Source organism: Sylvia atricapilla, chromosome 1 (assembly GCF_009819655.1).
Source record: "Sylvia atricapilla isolate bSylAtr1 chromosome 1, bSylAtr1.pri, whole genome shotgun sequence".
NCBI classification, from domain to species: Eukaryota; Metazoa; Chordata; class Aves; order Passeriformes; family Sylviidae; genus Sylvia; species Sylvia atricapilla.
The window spans coordinates 58,387,564-58,408,396 of record NC_089140.1 but is presented as its reverse complement, the minus strand read 5'-3'; the positions used below and the strand labels follow the sequence as shown (position 1 = coordinate 58,408,396).

Genomic DNA, 20,833 nt, shown 5'->3' with positions numbered 1-20,833 from the left:
CTGCTCTTGTTGTTCCAGATGTACGGGGAATGCAGGAACTGGGCAGCACAGTGCACAAGTTAAGCACTTTCAATGAAACCCAGGTGCTGCCCCCAACCAGCAAGGAAAGCTGTACCTCTGCTGTGCCCCCAGCTCTGCTCAGGGTGCTGGGCTGGACAGAGAAGCACATTGTGCATGCTACCTACAGAGCACTCCTGGAAAAACAGTGTTCGCCCACGAGCTGTGCAGGACACCCCCCTGAACCCAAACAGACCTAACACTGAAGAAGTCAGAGAGCTGATCAAATAAAGTTTACATCCTTCATGGCACATGTAATGCAGTAGTGCTGTTCTAGAATATGTCAACACTGTGGTGGTGGTGTTGAACAACACAAGCCAGCTGATGCCCTGAGCTAGCTAAAGAGCACAGACAAAAAGGAAAGGTGGAAGTGTGAGTTATTCACCAGGCTGTCACACTGCCAGTGGAAACTGTGCCACAGATGGCTGCACCTGCGAAATTCAAATTACTATTTTCTCCTCATTATGCAGATGTAAGTCTGCAAAGTCAGCTATACATACATTTTACATTTTTCCCCCCTAAAAAAGGTTTAGTAGTTTAAAATATTTTGCAACACATATTCAATTAATCTAAGGTTTTGTTGTTTCATTATCACTTTTGGTAATTGTTTTTATTATTTATGATTTAAAATTTAATGTTATTTGATGAGTTTCAAAGGTTCAGGATTCAGTAATACAGCAAGTTTTAAAATCATCTTCAGAGAGGGAAGGAAATCCCAGAAATGTCTTTCAAAATGTTTAACTGTCTATTCAGAAGGAAAAAAAAAAACCCAAGTCGTCCCATCCACTTTGCGGCTCACCTGCCACACACTGAAACCACTCTGAACAACTTTAAACAATACAGGCTCCTTGGAGCAATGGTAGTGTTTTGTTACTCATTTAGTGATTTTGTTACCCCAACAGTCTCCAACACTCAAAGGGCTCAAGATACATCTATGGAATTTGTATTTTAGCAAAACAGATTAATACACTTATTCACATTTGTTATAAATCATCTCATCATGAAACAAGAAACAAGCAAAAACCCAGATTTCAACTCAACTGCAGCTTGCTCAGTCTAAGCAGTTGCCATGCTACCAGGCACTAGGTAGAACTAGAAATCTGAATTAGAAAACAAAAGAAATAAAGCAATAATCCTTCACAACTGGAGCTACTTCTTTTAATCTTTCCTTCGCCAAGAAGAAAAAGGAAAATAATTTTATTACTTTATGGAATCAGAAAACCCTACACCCTGAGGCCAACCTTACCATAAATTTTTTAGGTCACTCAAAATGCAGTAACCTTCCCCCACACCCTGAACTCTCTCTCAGTGCTGACTGACAGAAAGTCACTTTTCAGAGTCATATGACAGAGATAAAGGCTTTTTCAGATAATGTGGAAAAACAGTGGTATTAAGTGGTTTCTTGAACTACTGACAATAAAACAAACGTAAAAGCAACCTCGGGGAGCTCAGCAGTTGCCAGTTTCTATTCAAAGAGAGGCACCAAACAAATGCCCTCTGTATTAATCTAACAAATTCACCTAAAATTCATTGTTAGTCCAGCATATTTTCAGATTAATTGTTCAACAGCTCTATAACAAAACAGCTGACATAGATCATCTTCAATTACAAACATAATTTATTACATCACCAGAAAAAGGAAGTAACAGAATAATCACTGAAGCCTAAAAATATACTAAAAAAGTTTTTACACCACTCAAATATTCAAAGGAAATTAAAAAGACAAACCGTTCTTCTTGGGTTTTAATTAAACCCAATTAAACGGAGAACTGAACTGCTGAGCTCCCGAGGTTGCTTTTAAGTCTTATTTAACCTAAGCAGGGATGGCCCTATGGCTTCAAGAAAGCACTCAGGTTAATAACACTCTTGGGCAGTTCCTCAGAACTAACTCCAGCTTGATCAACTGCGTCTTGAGAAATACAGAGATTCCCTTTGCCCCAATAATGTTCTTCTGTGCCTTGGATAGTGCCAGTTGATCTGTCACTAACTCAGGGACTGCAGCAGAACACAACTGGTACCAATGGAAGATTCTGAATCAGTTCAGTTAAAACCAGTCTAAAAGTTGACTTAGGGGAACTTCTGTGTCAGCATAACTTCTTTGATGCAATACCTCAACTAATTTGAAACAAAATCACAATGACTTGATTAAACTTGTCATTCCAAACTATTAAGAGTGGAAAAAATACTGCAAGGCTGGTTTGCACCTAATATTGCCTGTTCCTTAGGTAAATTAAACAACATAGATTTCAACTCTGAAACTGAAGATTGGAAGCTCTCATCTCCTTGGGTATTACTAATTCCCAAACAGCAATTTTGAGGCTGCTCTATAATGAAAAAGAGGAATATTCACAAGGATACAGGCACTTAGCTTGAATATCAAGTGTTGTGTGAAATTTCTTATCTAGCATTCTGCACACTGCTGAAAGATACTTCTGTGCATTTCCTAGTTTCCTCCAGCATTAGAGTTGAAAGAGGACAACTGAGTCTAAAGAGGTGGATCTCTGTATTATGTAATATTTTTTTGTCCAGCTTGGGGAAGGAGTAAGGAAGATATCCTTGAGACATACAGTGTGGTCAATTCAACTGCATTCAAAGAACTGGTTTCTGAAATAGAGTTGGAAGCATCTTTTCCTCTTTTCTATGAAAGCTAAAAGTGGGCAGGTGAAAAATTAAAGAAAAAAAAAATCAGACACCACGTTTTAGTATGTCAAGAAAAGGTAATGCAAGCATTCTCTAAAGAAATGATCATGCAATCATTTCCAAAAATTATCACAAAAAGTAGCAAATCATGAAATATGTAGTTAAGGGGACAACTTCATGCAGAATGGGTTTGTACAGTACATACCCAGATAGGATCTCTTGGGAGGTGCTTTGATTTCTTCATCCTTACTATCTGCAGCTACATAAAAAAAGAGTTGAAGGAAAAAAAAAAAAAAAAGAAAGAAAGGAAAGACAGACTTTTATGATTAAATGCAACAGTGGTTATTTGACTTACAGTTTAGTCAGTTAGTACATTTTATTCATTAAAAAATAATAGCCAGACCAAAACATGCCAGAAATTTTAGTCCCCGTGCTTTCTATAAGGCTCCCACCCCACAATGTTAAGGTAAGACTGAGCAGTAGAAGTCCCAGAACAGTCTCAGTGCACGACCCAACAGCAGGATACCTATGAGGGGAAAATAAAGGCCTTAAAACCCAATGAAATAGACAGCTTGATTCTTACTTCAGACTACATAAACTCTAACTTTTCAAGATCAGAGAAAACAAGCTGTTACCTCGGCAACATAGGGTGTGTGGATACCTATGTATAGACAGCTGAGACAGTCTTGCCTCTCTCTGGTGGAAAATACTGTTCAAAAATACTGTCACAAAGCTCAACATCAAGAAGGAGAGAACAGACCTCATCTGCAACCATGCTGCATTTTTCACTCTAACCTTCCTCTGCCAGTTGAAAACAATGTACACAGGAGAGTACAGTGCCAAACCCAAAGCTCTTTAAAGGATCAGAGTGCTATAATAAGATACAAGTTATAAAGCAGATTAAGTCAACCAGCAATACTAGATTAATGACAAGAGGAAATCATCTTCATGTAAAAACACAGGAGCCCATGTTCTACTTGTGGAGCCTGGGCTGCACAAGCAAGGAGAGATGTCCAACTGTCTCCTTTAAACAAACGCTGTCCACTGAATTTCAGTATAGTTCACATTCAGGGAGCTCAAAAATCTGTCACCATGTCTTGGGCATAACTAGAATCTTTACTGGAGACAGGCGGGAGGCTGATTTGGGGAAAGACAAAGAAAGTTCTTCATAGAATTTTCATTCTTACAAGAATATGAAGAAACTGCTCTGGCCCGCCAACATTCCCAAAAGTAACCCGATGTTTTCAGCTGTCTGTATCTATTGCTACCATGCTTCAGTCACCTCTTGGCTCTCAAGTCAAGGCATAGCACACGCACCTTTTTGCATTTCACTATTCAGCTCTTTAGCAGGGTAGCACCATCATGCCCCAAAATACTACAATACTTTGAGGAAAAAACAATAACAACAAAATTAGCAAGAACTCAGGCCCTTTCTGTGCTGAGCCAACACTGCAGCATACATATGGCTGCACAGACACAATTTTAAAACTTTGAAACAAATATGGAAAACTATCATTATCACATCAATGGCACCAGAAAATTTGCACTAAAACAGTTAAGATGCAGTGAGGTTAAATACAGGATAAAAGATGAGAAGCTATTGTTCATGCCTGCTGATTTCACCTGAAGAGATTCCTTCATGTAGCTTTCAAAGTATTCATATACAGGAGAGAGAACTGTCCTGTCACTGGAGGTTTTAAAATCAAATTGGGGTATTTGTTGGTTTTGTACTTTACCTGTTTTGAGTGATGGCTTTTCCCAATCTGAATTGTTAAAAACAGGCTACACAGTCCATGTTTTAAAAACAAAAGTAATAGAACAGACGGATATATGAGAGCACTTGCTCTGTTTTCAATCAATATGTACTGAAGGATGAAGTCTGTGTATCTCAAACAAAAAATCAGAGAAGGCAGCAACAGCACAAAGATGGGTTGCACCACTTTCAACTTAATTTCATTTTGCAATACTAAAAGGAAATGGGGGAAAATCCCGTAATTGAGAAGTAACTGTGAGAAGTGAAAAAATTTAAGAAAACACATAATCTTTTTAAGTTCTCTATATATAGAGTCTAAAAAAAAATATCAAACATTACTAGAAAATCTAGGGAGACTGCATTTCTCATGCTATGATAGTTAACCTACAAATCAAAGTACAAGCAAAAATATACAGAACAAGCTGGTCAGGATTTGAAAAGATTCCTTCTTAATGCATCAAGATACAAAGCAGATTCCTTCTGAACTAGTTATTACTTAAGGGACCTAATTTGTAGAAAAATAAAAACAAAAGGAAAAACAGCAAATCCCACATAACTGAAAACACACTGCTAAGCATATACTTATGGCACTTGGAAGAAATACCACATTTAACAATAATATAAGAAAACAGCAAATTTTCTTCCACTGAAATACTCAATTCTTTCTAAGTATTTTGGATTATTTTGCCAAAACATTCAAAGGGAAGACAGAAAAGGAAAATGTTTAAAATTAAGACCAACCACGTGAGAAATAATTGATTATATTATCATACAGAAATGGTGTACCTTCCCTCAGGATTCTGCAAGGTTAACCAAAAACAATGACTTCAAACCTAGCTCTTCACTGCCCCAGTAAGTTATAAGGAAAGAAAGTACACAGATTTAGCAGCTTGCCTAGATCACCATAAAACTTTAGAGATAAGATTAGATGTATGATTAGAAACACAGTTCTCACTCCTACTCATATTGTGCTTGAAACCTATCATTCTGTCCAGCTTGAAAGGAGCTTTGTATACATCTGTATGTTTATTCTGAGCCCTCATACAGTTGTCCTTACTCAAAATCAATCCCATGTAAGAAAAATATTCCAACTATTCTCAGTGTTTGTGGGAAGATGCAAGCCTTTCAATGAAAACAAATAATTAAAGACCACAAGTAGGTAAAAATTAAGTCTCTCAAATTCCATATGACAAACTGAGTTTTAGGAAGAAGGATTAAATAATGCAATGCAACCTTAAAGAGTTTCTGTCAACTGTCAGCAGAAGGACTGATTACCCCTTAGGAGACTCTATGTCTTTCAGGGAGAGTTGATTAAAAGAGCACTACATATTAAACTGAAGAGCCTCCCTTTTCTGTCCAAAGGTTACTGAAGGAGCCTGCAAACGTGTGTAAATAAATGTGCACAAGAACAATTTCCTCTCAGAGAGAGCAAACAGAGAAACCTCTCCGTCACTCCACAGAATGCTAGTGCAAACAGCAGAGGAGGAAGAAAGCACACATGCCCCTTCCAAATGCTTCCTGGGTTTTATCTGCTGCTAAATCTGGCTGAAAGTAGTTTTTAAGTCGTTCATCCCACCAGACTGAAAACCTCAGTGAACACACCAGCTTGTGTTTAGAAGCTGGAGCATAGCTACTCTTCCACATGAATTCACTTACCTGAATAGTTTCTCACTACACTCCACAATCAGCAGGAATGGAAGTAGCTTCCTTAACTATTAGATAAATTACCCTACTGCACAGCCAGGAGCTGCTGCCTTCTAATGATGGCTGTGGGTATCTGGAATTGGATCAGACCCTCAATTATTAGAGAGTGTGGAAGAGAACAGATGGAGAGAATAAATTATACACCCTTAATGGCAAAACAACTGACAGAAAGCTGACAGTGTTAATTTTGTTCTTGTTGGTAATAAGCTGTTACATAAAATGTTGTAAGTCAAAGTCAACACAGAGAAACAAAAACCTACCCGGTCTCACATTTTTTATCTGCAGGGAAAAAAGCAAGGACTTTGCACAAAGATTGAACATTTTATTAAGTAGAGGATGATAGTCTGACTCAACTGAAAGTATCAAAATTAACCAAAATAAAAAATATGGGAAAATTCCCATAAATCTTAACTAATCCCTCACTAAAGCCAAAGGAAATGGTACACAAAGAGATAGTTTTGCAACTAGGATAAGAAGCACCTGTTTTTTAGACAGTCAGTAACTCAAGTAAATAGAAAATTATATTAACTACAAAAGCAAATGTTTGCAATTACAACATTTAGATAATAGTGTAAGATCATAACTAAGAACTTGGTTAAAAGTACAGCTGAAGAAAATAACTTCTTACTCCAGCCAAGATCTTTTAAAAAAATCCAGGCTAGCAAAACAGTGTAACAACCAGCTCTATATTCAGAAACATTAGGGAGAACTCCAAATTCTACACTGAACCAAGACCTGTCTGCAATAAAATTTCAGCTGTATATTTTTATCTGGAAAATAGGCAGTTTCCAAACAAAAAAGTTCAGAAAGTGCTACAGTGGGGAGACTGTTCAGAAAATGTTACAGTGGGGAGGCTGAACTGCAAGACAGAACTATTGTACTAAGCAGAGTACACCATATTTTCAGAAATATTTATCCTAAAAAAGCCAATTCCTGTCACTGACCTGCAAAAGAGCGGCGTTTCACGTTCAGCTCATTGGACACACGAACTTCAGTGCACAGCTTCAGCATCAGTAACATTGTAATGATCATGATAATGCTCTGCCACAAAAGCGGGGATTCAAAACGCCTTCCAAACCTAAAAGGGGAAAAGAAAGTATGTGAAACATCCAAGCACTGGAAAAGGAAATGCTAACAGTAACAAGTATGGAAGGCTGAGGAAGTCAGTCACCAGACAGACCCAGTTGCACATACAGTAGCTCAGAGCAGAAGTATGTGAGAACCTTTTTTCAACATCCCAGTGGACTGATCCTAGAGATGCTGAAGAGAGAAGCTTAAGTCTTTGCTTCAAAAGCCAGCAGCAAACCTGTTGTTTTGAAAGGAGAATCACATTCATTAAGCAGTAAGTCGGCACAGAAAGACCAGAGAGCTTATGCCACATTAACATCAGTTATGTGTGCTCTCCACACACACACTCCAAAGATTTCACACAGACTTCTGTGCAAAACTTCCCTTTATCAATTTTTCATTTTTAAATTAAGTCATAAAAACAACAGCACTTGCCCTACGAAGAAATAAATACCCACAGCCCTGTCTAGACATCTGAATGGAAAAGCCAGGCCTTCAGTATACACCAACTATTTAACAAATCTTGGTCTTATTTGGACCAAGATTGGGGGAAGTAAGGAAGGACAAACTACATGTTGCTGGGAGTTAGGTGTTGTTCCTTTTTACTCTAAAGAATTTTTCCCCATAAGTTACCAAGGAGACTAAATGTCGTACTTCAGACTATTTAACAAAACAAAGGGGTGGTCAAAGCTCGGAGGGGGGTGGGGGTTTGAGGCAGGTAACAGGCAGGGCTTCAAGCAGCCTTTCTCTGTGGTTTTTGGCGTTCAGGGAGAAAGCACGGCTGGGTTGGTGCTCCTGCTGGAGGATTTCACTGTCTTTGGAGGAGTCCAGTCCTGGGAAATCTGCCATCATCTGCTCACCCTGGAATTCTGAGCTTCTCTGCTGCCCTGTGAGAGCTGGGCCAGCCCTGCCCTGCCGCCGTGGTTCCATCAGCACTGCTCCTCTTGCTACAGCGTGACCCTGCATCCCCTGCCCTGCCGGGACCCTGCCCCTGCCTTGCCAGGACATCCTGCCACTCCACAGCTACCGAGACTCTTTTCCCACTGTTCCCAGCTTGGTGCTCTGAGGATCCTGCAGAGGTACCAAGACCAAAATGCCCTGGGTTTTTGTGAAGCAAAGTCTTCGAAGTTCTTGGTACTGTTTTTGTTATCAATGCTGTAGTTGGGTTTTGTTTGTTTGTTATACATACTAGTAAAGAACTGCTACTTCTATTCCAAAATCTTTTGCCTCAAAGCTTTTAACTGAAAAAATTGTAATTGGAAAAAGGGTGGTGGTGGTGGTTTACATTCTCAGTTCCAAGGGAAGCTCCAGCTTTCCCTGGAAGATACCTGTCTTCCCAAACCAAGACAGATGTCATGGGAGCTTCTGAGCACTCCCTTCACACAGCAGAGAAGGTGTATTGGATTGTGGCCAGTCTTGACTGAAGAGCTTACTCTTAAGTGATTACACAAGATTCTGCTGTAGGAAAAGGAGAACTCTTCAGTGGAGATCATTAATGCTCCAAGGTCCTCTTCCTACACTACTTGATGAAAGCTCAGCAATCCCTAACACACAATGAGTAAGTGCATAAAGGGTAAAGGATGGAAGCTTATCCATCCAATGTGCAGTCCTCAAAGCACATTGCATTTTCAACAGGAAGGTGACACACACATCACAGTGAGCTGCTTCTCTGTGCTCAGTTCTGCCAGGTTTTATGCCTTGAAGAGAGATGCTGAGGAAATGATTTGGTCAAAACATATTGCTGTGCTCCCCAGCTCCCTTGCCTGCACAAGGCACATAGGCTCTTTCTAAATTTCCTAACAGCACAGTTATTAAGGTCAATCTTTGACCACACTATGCTGACCCAGACCCAAGCCTCACAGGCATGGCAATTATTGCCCCTCTTCTTGACAGTTCCTGTTTTACAGCACCCTGGCAAAATGTAATTTGTTAATGCTTGGGCTACTTTCACAGCCAAGCTCCATGCTAGTAAAAAACAGCTAGGTTCACCATCATGCTGTCTCACACTATTGTGTTTCCACTGCAGCCATTTCACCAGTGAGAGATTTTTTGCTACAAGTCAGCTAACAAGGAACAGGAGAGAGACTGGAAAGTCCTTGACTAGCCTCCTTGGAAATCCTGTGCAGAAGAGCCAAGCAGCTACATCAGTGAAAAAATCCAAGTATTTCCTGCCTAATGGCGTACAGCTGAGGAAAAGTACAACTCCTTGAGCCTCCACACTACTGCCAGAGGGCCCACCAGTAACAACTGCAGGAACAGCTGTTTTGTGACTTTTAGTCCCCTATTTCTTTCTACCCCGATGGAGCCATTACTGTAACAAACTGGAGGACACTATGAGGAAGGAAATAAAGAACGCTGCTGATAATCATAGTCATATGGGATTATGTGTGCGCCCTGGCTAAGGCTTTCACTGCACTAGTTCAAAATGCAGGGGAAAAGTACAGAAGTTTAGCCCCGCCTATGCCTCAGGCTCATGATTCCAGAGCTCATTCAAGCTGTTTTCCTGACTGTGGCCAAGTACCCCTCATCTACTGGAATTCAATACTATTGTATCTGTCTCTTACTCAGGGATGAGAAAAAATATGGGAAAGACTTACTGAGAATTATGGAGCAGTAAACTATAAACCAGTTCACATCAGGTTTAGAAAAACCATCTCCAATTACAAATGTATTTGCATGTAAAAATACAGTAATGCATTTAAAAGGGGCTGAGCTAGCAGCACAAGTTAGAAGCTATTATGACAGTAAATCCAGTCACAGGTCACTGCAAGGTTAGTTTCTGCCTGCTGATGAGATTATTGGTCATTCACTAATGGGTGCCCCAGAAAAATACTGCTTGCAGTATAAATACCCACTAACTACAAACACAAATAAGCATAGCTGCCTGCTTGTCTGATCAAAACAATTAGTCATGATATTTAAGTACTGCTGCAGACCTCCTCCCCTGGGTGGGAAAAAAGTAAAGCAAAAAAAGTAAAGTAAAAGTAAAAACAAAACTCACAACACATAAGAGAGTTAAAATGGAAATTTAAAAATTCTTATGGGAACTTCAAACAATGCAAACCACCCATAGGGTTTTTCACAACCATCCAGTCAAAGACAAAGGTTACACAACAAAACATACTCTCGTGCAACTGATCTCCCCAAACACCAGAATGAATCTTGCAGGCAACCCTCTAAACTAGATCACATATACAAGAAAACAAACAGCTGCCATGGTGACCAACAGGGAGAGCAAACTACACCACATGGATTACACACTACCTGGGCAGCAAAACTGAAGGGAATACCACTGTCCAAGACCACTCTTGGGTTCTTGAAGCTGTAAAAGTAAAGCCAGAAGATTCATTTTGCTCAGGATCATGGACAAACACCACTCCGACCTGCTTACCCTACTTTGCATTGATATCAGGGCCTGCTAAAGCAACACTAATGCAGTTTAAGACTCCTCAGGCCAGCTTGAGCCAGGAGCACTATGGGATGTAAGCCCTGCAGGGAAAGCATGCCATTCCATGTTCTGTTTCCTTTCTGCCTCACAGACATTATTCCTGTCTCTGCGTAAGCAGTAGCCAGGAGAGGAGGAACATTAAGTAATTAAATTAAAGCACCTTATGAGAGAAAGATGAAGATCCTTAGGATACACTAGAACAGGCTTGCAGGAAAGATCAGCTTTGAAGTCCTGGGGGTGAGAGGGTCATCACCATTATTCTGCATTTTCATCCTGTAACTATAATGTTGTGTAACAAAGTGAACAGTGACACTAGCAGTATTCAAGGAACTCAGAATTCATATGTCAGACTGTAAAGAGACAAAGAGCTCTTCCACTGTTTACTTCATTTGTAAAAACAAAAGAACCCTTTCCTTCCTGTACTAGTCAAATATGCAAATAAAGGGGGAGAATGGCTTACATGTTATTAGTGTTTCCACAGCCTTTAAATGACTAATGCATGTTCAGGGTGATGATGACAAGAGAAATGCATGCTCAAGCCAGAGCAGAGACTAATGAGTTATTGAGAAAATGACGCATTCCATTGGTACAATTCAATTCTGCAATAATCCTGCTATTCCAGTCCTGGGCCTATTTGAAACAGCCAATGCCAATTGTGAAAAAGAAACCTAAGCAAGACCAAACATAAAAGGTTTGCTTATCGCTTTTCCTAAGACATCTTTGAAAAGAAACTGACTGTTTTTGGTGCAGCCAGATCACCATCACCCTGACTACTCTGTTTCCTCCTACTCTTGGGACACTGTTCCAGCTTTCATCTGCTGTCTGCTTTTCAGCTCTGTTGGCAAAGATGGGACAGGAAGGGTTTATGGATATGACTGTATGGTAAGAAATACTGGAGATGTAAAACCTGTGAGTGAAATAGAAATGAAGGCCAGCTTTGAGATGGAGGCATGGCAGGCAGGAAGACAGTGATTAACTGCAGATAGGTTGAAGGACAGAAAACAAAAGGACCCAAAAACGCAGTCCGTCCCTACCCTGCCAAGGCATCAAGGAAAAAGTAAATAAGAAGAGTAGTCTTTAGAGCTTAGAATATAGGATGATATGGAAATTTAGTAGCTCTCATAGGTTACATGCAAAGTTTGTAGGTTTTGTATCTTGCGCCGGTTGGTCACTGTAAATTAGAATATTCAACACAAAAGGAGATTCAATGTGTTGGAACAAGGTCCTCGCTCTCTTGCTCCTTTCCCCTCTCACCACTCTCTTTTTCCCTGCTCTTCTCCCTGCGCTCTTACTCTCTAACCTCTTCTCTTCTAACCCCTTTTTTTCTCTTGCCCTCTCTCTCCCTCTGCTCTCTCTACCTCCCTGACCCCGGCAATCCTCTTACCTCATACCTCCTGTCTCTAAGGGCTTCCCTTCAGCTGAGGCTGGTGGCTGAAAGCAGGCCCTCTTTACCCACGACCCTTGCAATAGAACCACGTGTTTCTAGAACATCTCAGGTCTGCAAAGTACCTTGTCCCTGCCATCCACGGATGCCCCTACATAGCTCTTTTGAGATTCTAGGCAACATGGAAAGCACACGGGATACACCACACACTACTAGGACAATGACACATAGCTCAGGGTAGCAGCATGGCAGCTGTCCTGAAAGCCATCCCCTACAATTACAGAATTTAACCTGTAGGATTTAAGCAGGAAGAAGAAACAAACTAGTTTTGCAACAGGATCTTTTAATACAAAGTTCCTCTTGACATGTAAACTTCCAAGACTTTATGCATCATCCCAAACCAAGCTACTCACTTTGGCATACAAAATTCTACTTTATTTCTTCACAAAAAAGTAGCACATCTTATCCCTGCTCTCTGGCACTTATACAAAGGAGGAGGAATTGCATAACACTTTTGCTCTCAATAGCTGAGCAAGATTCCACCAGCAGGCCATACATAAGGCAATCTTTCAAAGTTGTAGTCATTCTATCACCTTGATTCATAGCACCATGCCACATTCCACTAATGGTAAAAGCTAACAAGATCCATCTTAGTAACAGAAGCCTTAAGAACACCAGTTTCTCTTTCTCGCAGAAAGTCCTTCAGACATCACTGCTTCACTTCCTGAAGCCAGAGCCAACATCGGACAGAAGGGAACTGCACCACAAGCGGCACTGTAGGTGTTACAGCATAATAAATACCTAGCAATCTACCCCTGACAAGAGCAAGTTCACCATTTCTCTATAAATTACCTCCAGGTCCACTCTTGAGTTTCTAAACTTCTGTTCTTAAACAGGGAGGTTATTCTACTGACTCCAGAACAGAGAGCTCCCAGTTCTATTGATATTGCTGTTTTAAGAAGACTTTTTGTTTCAAGTCAACTGATGTGGAATGGGTAGAGGATTACCTTTGCTCAAAAATAAGACAGCCCATAGTCTCCATCCTGTCCCTCGCCGTCAGAACTTGTTCCCATGGTTTGCCTTAAGGCAACTATTTTGTAAGAGCAACTCCAAAACTAGATGGTTTTATTTTCTGTTTTTAGATTTCTGTGGCACTGCTGTATGAGCGTCAGGACAGTGTCCCACAGAATTGCAGCTCAAAACCTTTGGAAAGAATATTGTCTTATTGGAAAATATACAAACTCTATTTTATAATTACATCCATTTTACAAAACGTAAAACTGAAAAACATCCAAAAAAAACTTCTGGGGATAGCAGGCAACGTAAGTACTTTTGGGTGCACTTAGTCATGGTACATATAAAAACATCTACGCTGCTTTCTAAGAAATTTATAGTTCCTTTTCCTCTAGTTATTTATCCTCATTTTGATATTAGAAGAAACTGTAATTTATCTCTTCATAAGCTCTGTTTTAAAAAAGAAATGGCAAAGAGAAAGAGGGGGAAGAGACAGAACTCACAAGTAAGTTTTTCTGCATCCTCCACCCCCAACTGATTACACAACTCTCACCCGCCTTCTCATTCCTGTTCTCCACCATGACAATGCAAAGCTACTCCAGCTAGCAGCCTGCAGGCCACACCAACCCAGAATACACGTGCACCTTGGTCTAGTGCCACTGGGAGCTCTGGATCCATCCCAAAACTTCCAAATAGCCTGAGACAGCTTAAACAGGTAATTAATCACCTCAAAGCTCAGGATATCCCTTGAGCAAGAACACAGAGCTAACTCAGGAAAGTATAGGCACAAGCTATCAAAAATGGTAATGAATGTTTAATTAAAAATGCAGAGGGAAGAAAACTGCTATCAGGGGTTTTTTTGGAGCAGATCATACACTTTCATATGCACGAGAATTACAAAGGACTGGAGTTCTGCACTGCCTCTCCATGTCTGTCCACAGTGCAGACTTTTCCCAAGCTGTGGGGCTGGAGCAGACAGACAGGAGAAGCAGTACTGACAATGGAAGGACTAAACAAAGGGGCAGCGGATGCAGTCATGAATCATGACAGCAGCTATACTAGCACCCCAAAATAAATATCATTTCGATGTGTTAGATGAAATTGCAACAATAGATTACTACTGAAAATAAATTAGTATTAAATCTACTACAGCACAAAATCTGCTCTTCACACTGCTAAACAGAGACTCCCTTGTGTGATGCTATAAGCACAAACTACCTACTTTTCAAATTCTTTTTAAGAATCCTCTTTAAAACGGCAAAATATTTAAACAGCCAAACTTCTACTTTCTTTTTCCTAAACAAAAGCCATGCATGCATAAATAAAGTAAAGTAGAATCATGCCCATTGCTATCCATAACCTGTCTTCATTCTTCCAGACCAACCCTTTCCCAATGTTTTCACACTAGTTCTGGCACATTGCTGGAACATAGCAAGGCCAAACACACTTAACTGAAAGTAGAAACTTCTCTTTAAAGATGACATTTTGAGACATTGTGTGAAAGAGAAGCATGAAAAATGGACACTGTGCTACTGTCATCACTAGCAAACTAGAAGTTCTCTAGGCACATCTTGAGTGATTAGATGTTAAGTGATTAGATGTAAGAAAGACCAGGAGGAGTGGCATTGCACTGAGTCCTCTTGACTTCGAAAGATGGCTTGCCACTGAAGACAGTCTAATCAGAAAGACAGAATTTGTGAGAACAGGAAACTGGAAACAAGATTGTTATCCTTGATCTCAGTAGTACTTTGTTCACTGACTATTGTCACAGTGCAATCCACCAGCTGTGTCTATTGACACATAAAACATGCCAAGAAGATTAGGAGCAAATCTCCTCCTCCATTTGGAGGGGAGATGAAAGGTCAAACTTAACCCACTGCAAAACCAGACATTAAACCAAAAAAAGGATAACCTCTGAAATAACCAAGTACATTTAGAGGAACCTGTAGAATCTGTCATTCTACAAAGAGGATGTAAGGGAATTGCCCCCAAAGCTGAGGAGAAGGAAGTATAATAAAGCCAGAAGGGAAAGGTGGGAGGACTGGGTCTGTTACAAGTAACACAAATACAGAAATACCAGCACTACCCAAGAGCAAAATACAGAGGCATATAACCAAAAATACAGAGGCATAAAAGGCATTACAGGCAGGAACAGTCTGCTCTGGTGAGCCACAAATTCAATACATGAAATTTCAGGGAAAACCTGGAAGTAACAACACAAACAAATTATAGAAATGTCTTTGAAGCTAAAAACAAAACAAACAAGCAAAAAAAAACAATAGAAACATCAGCCATCCTAGGAAATGATTAATTAAGTCCTGAAAAACATCACTATTAAAACTGGAAAGTTTTTAAGGCCTAACAATTTAAGTACTTATTTTTGGATCAGGGTGGAGGGGAAGTCCGTAAAAAATGACTCTGGCTTAAATCACGTGCTTAGTAATCAGAAGTAATGAAGAGAAACCAAATGAAACCAGGAGCTATATGGCAGTAAAGTTTTCAGAAGAGAGACTTGGATTGATAAATACTGAGTTTGCTAAAGGGAAGGAGATATCTGGTACTTGGGGAAAAAAGTATATACAGAACAAAATTACTTGTAGGAAGAGTTCTCTTCCGGCACCAGAATAGAATAAAATAGTTAATAAATTTAAAACAAAATAAATAAAAACCTCCTATTTTTTTTCCAAAGAGTATTATATATACAGTTAAAATAATTCTGCTGTTTATGTAATTATCGAGAGTGTTGTGTCCCAGATAATGCATCCGCCACAGGTGACATTAACCAAACAATGCAAAAATTGAATTGCCAAGATGCTCGATGGGTTCATTTCAATCATGTTCACAGAAATCACAGGCTCTTGCTCTACAATCTTCCTTTAATCATCCAGATGCCCAAGGATAACATCTACCCTCAACGCTGGTGACTTACTGGTGCTTATAGCTACCAGGGATGCCTAATTTTTTAGGCAGACAAGCAAAATATTCTCTCCCAGGAACACTGAACTATCATTATACAAGTACTCTTTTGTCTTTTAGTTCAACAGAACTAGAAAGAGACAATTCATTGCCAGTCCAGACAGAAAGGTTTCTGCAGGCTCCTCTGCGAAGCCATTCCATGCCAAGCTCCAAGGTGACCAGAACTTACACAGTGCTTATACGTGTCAAGGAATGACACTATTACGTGGCTTAACTACTCACAGTAAAACCATTACCTGCTCCTATCAATCTAACTGCATTCTCTCTCTCTTTTGAGGTATTGACAAACCCTTCAACATTGACGAACTTTTCATTACTTGCAGCATTTATACTATCACATCTCTCTTAACTAGATGTACTTAAAATGAATTCAAATTGAAGGTCTTTCAGTTCTTCCATAGTCTGAGTCACACTTAACAGATGCACTCACCTGAGTTACCTAGAAACTGCCAGGATCTCCATTCAGGTGTAAATAATTCCTGTATTTTTACTACCTCCAGTGAAACCAAAAATTAGACTATTTCTCTTTCTATAACTGTCAACTCAGGCTTTTCAGTTCTCCTCCTCCTGCCAGCTCCTCTACTTTCCTCTTGCTCTCTGCTTTCTCCATATACTTCTCCCCAGGAAAACACAATGCCAGTGCAACAAGTAGTTCTGATCTAGTGACGACTCCTCTGTTTGACTGCCAGCTAGTGGTGCCAAGAAAGGGTCTCCTGTTTTCCACTCCAGCATAGCACTTACGTGGTGCATTTTGCTGTAGCAGAACCCAGGAAGTCATTATACAGTCAGAGGAAGTTTCTTTAAAAAGAAACTGGAAACCAACAAACGGATGCAGCCTGTTACCTATCAGTTCTTTATGGATTAAAAAGCATTATTTTGTAGTCAAAACAGAATCACAGAATAACTGCCCTTAGTTGCAGTAACTGCCCAGACCATTTCATTTTTGGAATCCCAAGTACATTCTCAGAGGTGTAGCATCTATATAATAAGAAGTAACAACCAAAATGTTAATAACACTGATTCACAGAAATCATGCCCTAATAACATTTTCTTTGTCCAGCAGCACAAGACCTAAATATGGAAACATACTTGCTCTTAAGTACTGAAAGTGGCATTGAAAGCAAAAGAAAATTGCTTTTGAAAGGCAGCACATCTTTTCCTTGCTAATCCAAGAATGAAAATTTTCATCTGCAGTTGTGCGTGAAGATCTACAAGCGAACCCCCTCTGAAGCCAGCTGGCATCCTGTAAAAATGCAGGAATATATGGCAAGTGTTCCAGCGACGTTAATGCCAACTAGACACTAGAATAAGTGTGTGGTACCCAAGCTTTCACTCTGAAAATTGAGATAGAGGAGCATGAGAAAAGTAAAATACAGTCAGAAAAAAAAAAAAAAAAAAAAAAAAAAAAAAAAAACAAAAAAAAGACTTGACTTAGCATAAAGCTCTTTACCAACAAGTTAAAAACTTTCATCTCGGAAATCAGAGTGCTAATTATCAGCTCTGGCAAGGGGAACAGACTATGCTCCCCAGCCCACTTCATTCTATTTAATAGACTCACTGATGGAAAGATCTTCAAGATCATTTAGACCTTCAAAAGAAGGGAAAACATTACGTAAAATATTATTTCCTCGAATATTCCAATCAAAGCTTTACAGCTGGAAAGCAAGCACGAGCCTCTAGAACCGAGCAGAAACACAGCCAACTTACCAAAAAAGTATCCGCAGAATGTTTGCGACCAGCAACACCAGGCAGACGTAGGTGGAGAAGCCCTCGGCGTTCTGGGTGCGCCGAATGTCCCGGTACTGCGGGATGTAGGGCACGACGCCGCCGAACACCATGGCCCCCGCGGCGCCCCAGGACACCAGCTGCTGCATGGGCACCAGCAGCCACTCCAGGCCGCCCGGCTCCATGCCGGGGGCGCGCGGGGACGCGCTCAGGCCGAGGGCTGCCCTCAGGCTGAGGGAGCCCCGCCGCAGCTCTCCGGCCGCGGCCGGCTCTAGCCACGGGCGGGCTCCCGGCCGGGATGCGGCACCATGACTGCGCCCGCTCCTGCGGGGCCCGGACCTGGGGAAAGGGACGGGGCGTCAGCCTGCCTCGGACCGGGGCGGCTCCGGCGGCTGCCAGCCGGGCGCTGGCGAGCCCGGACCACCGCCCTGCCGCGGGCGGCTCGGGGCCGCCCCCGCTCCAGCCTCAGCCCCAGCGCCAGCCACAGGAGAAGCCCGGCCCCGGCACGGCGGCCGCGCCGCTCCATCGCCGAGGAGAGCGGCCGGGCAGGGCGCGGACACGCGGCTCCGCCGGCATCCCCGCCCGACCCCCGGGTCGTGTCTCCGAGGGGATTCCTCCGCCTCCCTCGCCCACCCGCGCTCACCCCGCCCCGCACCTGCTCCCCGAGCTCCGGCCGCCTCCATCCCACGGCGCCGCTCCGCGGGCGGGCAGCGGGCCCGGGGCGGCCCCGTGACGCACCGCCAGCGGCCCCGCCCCGCCAGTGAGCGCCGGGCCGCCCCTTCCTCCGGCGGGGAGCGGCGGCAGCGGGCCCCGGCCCCTTCCTCCGGCGGGGAGCGGCGGCAGCGGGCCCCGGCCCCTTCCTCCGGCGGGGGGCGGCGGCGCCGGGCCCCGGGCCCCTTCCTCCGGCGGGCGGCGGCACCGGGCCCCGGCCCCTTCCTCCGGCGGGGGGCGGCGGCACCGGGCCCTGGCCCCTTCCTGCCCGCATCGCGCTGCTGCCCGCGGCCGGGACTGGGGCACGGCGGGCGAGAGGGGCTCGGCTTCCCCGGGCGCACCTGGGCACCGTCTCCGCGGGCTGCGCTGAGCTGCCACCCCGGACCCGGCTCCCCAGGAGTTACGGAAAATTCCGTCATGCCTCATGGACAAGGGGGAATGGCTTTAAACTGAAGGGGAGTAGGTTTAGATTAGATATTAGGAAGAACTTCTTTACCTCGAGGGTGGTGAGGCACTGGAACAGGTTGCCGAGAGAAGCTGTGGCTGTCCCGTCCCTGATGGTGTTCAAGGCCAAGCTGGATGGGCTCTGAGCGACCTGGCCTAGTCTGAAAGGTGTCCGTGGCAGGTAGCTTGGAACTAGATGGTCTTTAAGGTCCCTTCCAACCCAAACCACTCTGTGATTTCTGTGCCTCTCTGAATTGCACTGGCTGGGGAGAGAAAATGTGCATCTTCCACCCGATGTAGGGCAGGCCCAAAGTGACCAGGGAGTCTACTGCTGCTTATACCGGGCCAGCAGAGGACAAGTGCTGCACCCAGCTGTGTGGAGAATCACAGCATGAACACTGCAACCACCTCCTTCAGCCACACTTAAAAGGATGGATCATCCACCGTGCATCCAGGTGGCTGCACAGCTGTCCTCAAAGGTTGTTCCTTGGGCTCCCCATAATACTACCCCAGACATGCTTCCTCCTACCTTGTAAGTGCCCCTGCTGCTCATCCAACAGGTAGGAAGTGAGATGGGTTTTCCTGCATCTGAGTGAGGTATTATTTTGTGTCCTATAGCAGCAACTACAAATGTTTTTTCTGAGTCTTAAAGGGGAAAAGGTGCTGTATGAAAAATAGAAATGTCTGGTTTGGGACTTCAGAAGCCTTTTGTTTACTTCCCGCATAGCAACACCTCACTCAACCGCAACCATTTCTTCCACTGGGCAATTCTTGCAGCGTATGTGCAGCACATGAACCTGCACATTACCACAGAATATATTTGTCAAAGACATTTGACAGATGGAGTACCATCACACAAACATCCAAAACAGCCTCTTATGTAGATCAGGTGACCAGATAACATTGGGACCTACCTTTCCTACGAGGAAGCAGCAGCTACACTACTTGAACAAAGCTCTATTCCATTACACAGACTTGATAGTTTGATTGCTGATGTTAAAAATACAGAGTGGATGGTTTGAATTCTGATTTTTGGATGAGGATCCTGAAGCTCCTTATTTCATTGCATCTAACTCAGAGAAAGTATAACAATCCAATTATGTATAAACTGCATTATTTAAAACATTTTATTATTTAATGGCTCGTATTTCATATATCACTTGTGCATTATCATCAGGCAGTTATGCCAACTTCTTTACACACTTTCCTTGGAGCCCTTAGCACACGATTTTTCCTTAAGCACCATGGTCTAAACAAACCTCAAGCTGAAAATAGCAGTTGCCCAGATTAGAAAGTCAATTTTTGTTCATGTAAATACAAGTATTTTGAGAAATCATGAAGAAATTATCTTGAGAAAATAGGTATTTTGAAGTAAGGGTTACCAAAGTAGAAGAAACTGCCCAAGCTGGCACCAGATCCCCAGGTTAGCTTCCAGAATTATTCCAGTGCTCTTAAGTGTACGCAATAACAAATTGTATACATTATTAAGATCCTAAAATACTCAACTGGAAACAGACAACTACCTAAAGTTAGGTTGCTCTCCCTTACTCTAAACTATAAGGGTAAAAACTGTGAATTCAGCACATTGCTGCATGAACACAATTCAGTTCTGGTCACTGAAAAACATCCTAGTTGTTCAGGAGTTAATCCATGGCTGTAAGTTAAACTGACCAGTGACACCGGACACTGGGTATGAGGAGGAATGACAGATTGGCTGAGCTCCTCGGGCTGAGCAGCTGCCAGCATCAGGGAGGGATCCTTCAGGTCTCAGGATATTCTGAAAAGCCAGGCTAAGGTTTTTTTTGGTAGTAGTACCATCCTGAGGTGCTTGCTGCCTCCAGCATAGCATCCTGCCTGGCACAGGAACATCCAACCATAGCAGACCCAGCAAGACTCCAGTAGGAGAGTG

General features: G+C 42.4%; 1 protein-coding gene across 3 annotated transcripts in view; it reads right to left on the bottom strand.

Moving 5' to 3' along the window:
* The window catches only part of SLC66A2 (solute carrier family 66 member 2), a 66,199-nt gene extending 47,722 nt beyond the window's left edge, over positions 1-18,477 (bottom strand). For 2 of the 3 annotated variants that reach the window (XM_066323744.1, XM_066323752.1), the window contains exons 1-4: positions 18,425-18,477; positions 17,752-18,108; positions 7,099-7,232; positions 2,903-2,956 (exon numbers count right to left, since the gene is read on the bottom strand). In XM_066323744.1, coding sequence (XP_066179841.1) covers positions 2,903-2,956; positions 7,099-7,232; positions 17,752-17,954 — 391 coding nt within the window. In that variant the 5' untranslated portion in view covers positions 17,955-18,108; positions 18,425-18,477. The remainder of the gene's footprint in view (positions 1-2,902; positions 2,957-7,098; positions 7,233-17,751; positions 18,109-18,424) is intronic. The other variant, XM_066323761.1, reaches the window with a different exon arrangement.
* Between the last annotated feature and the right edge of the window lie 2,356 nt (positions 18,478-20,833).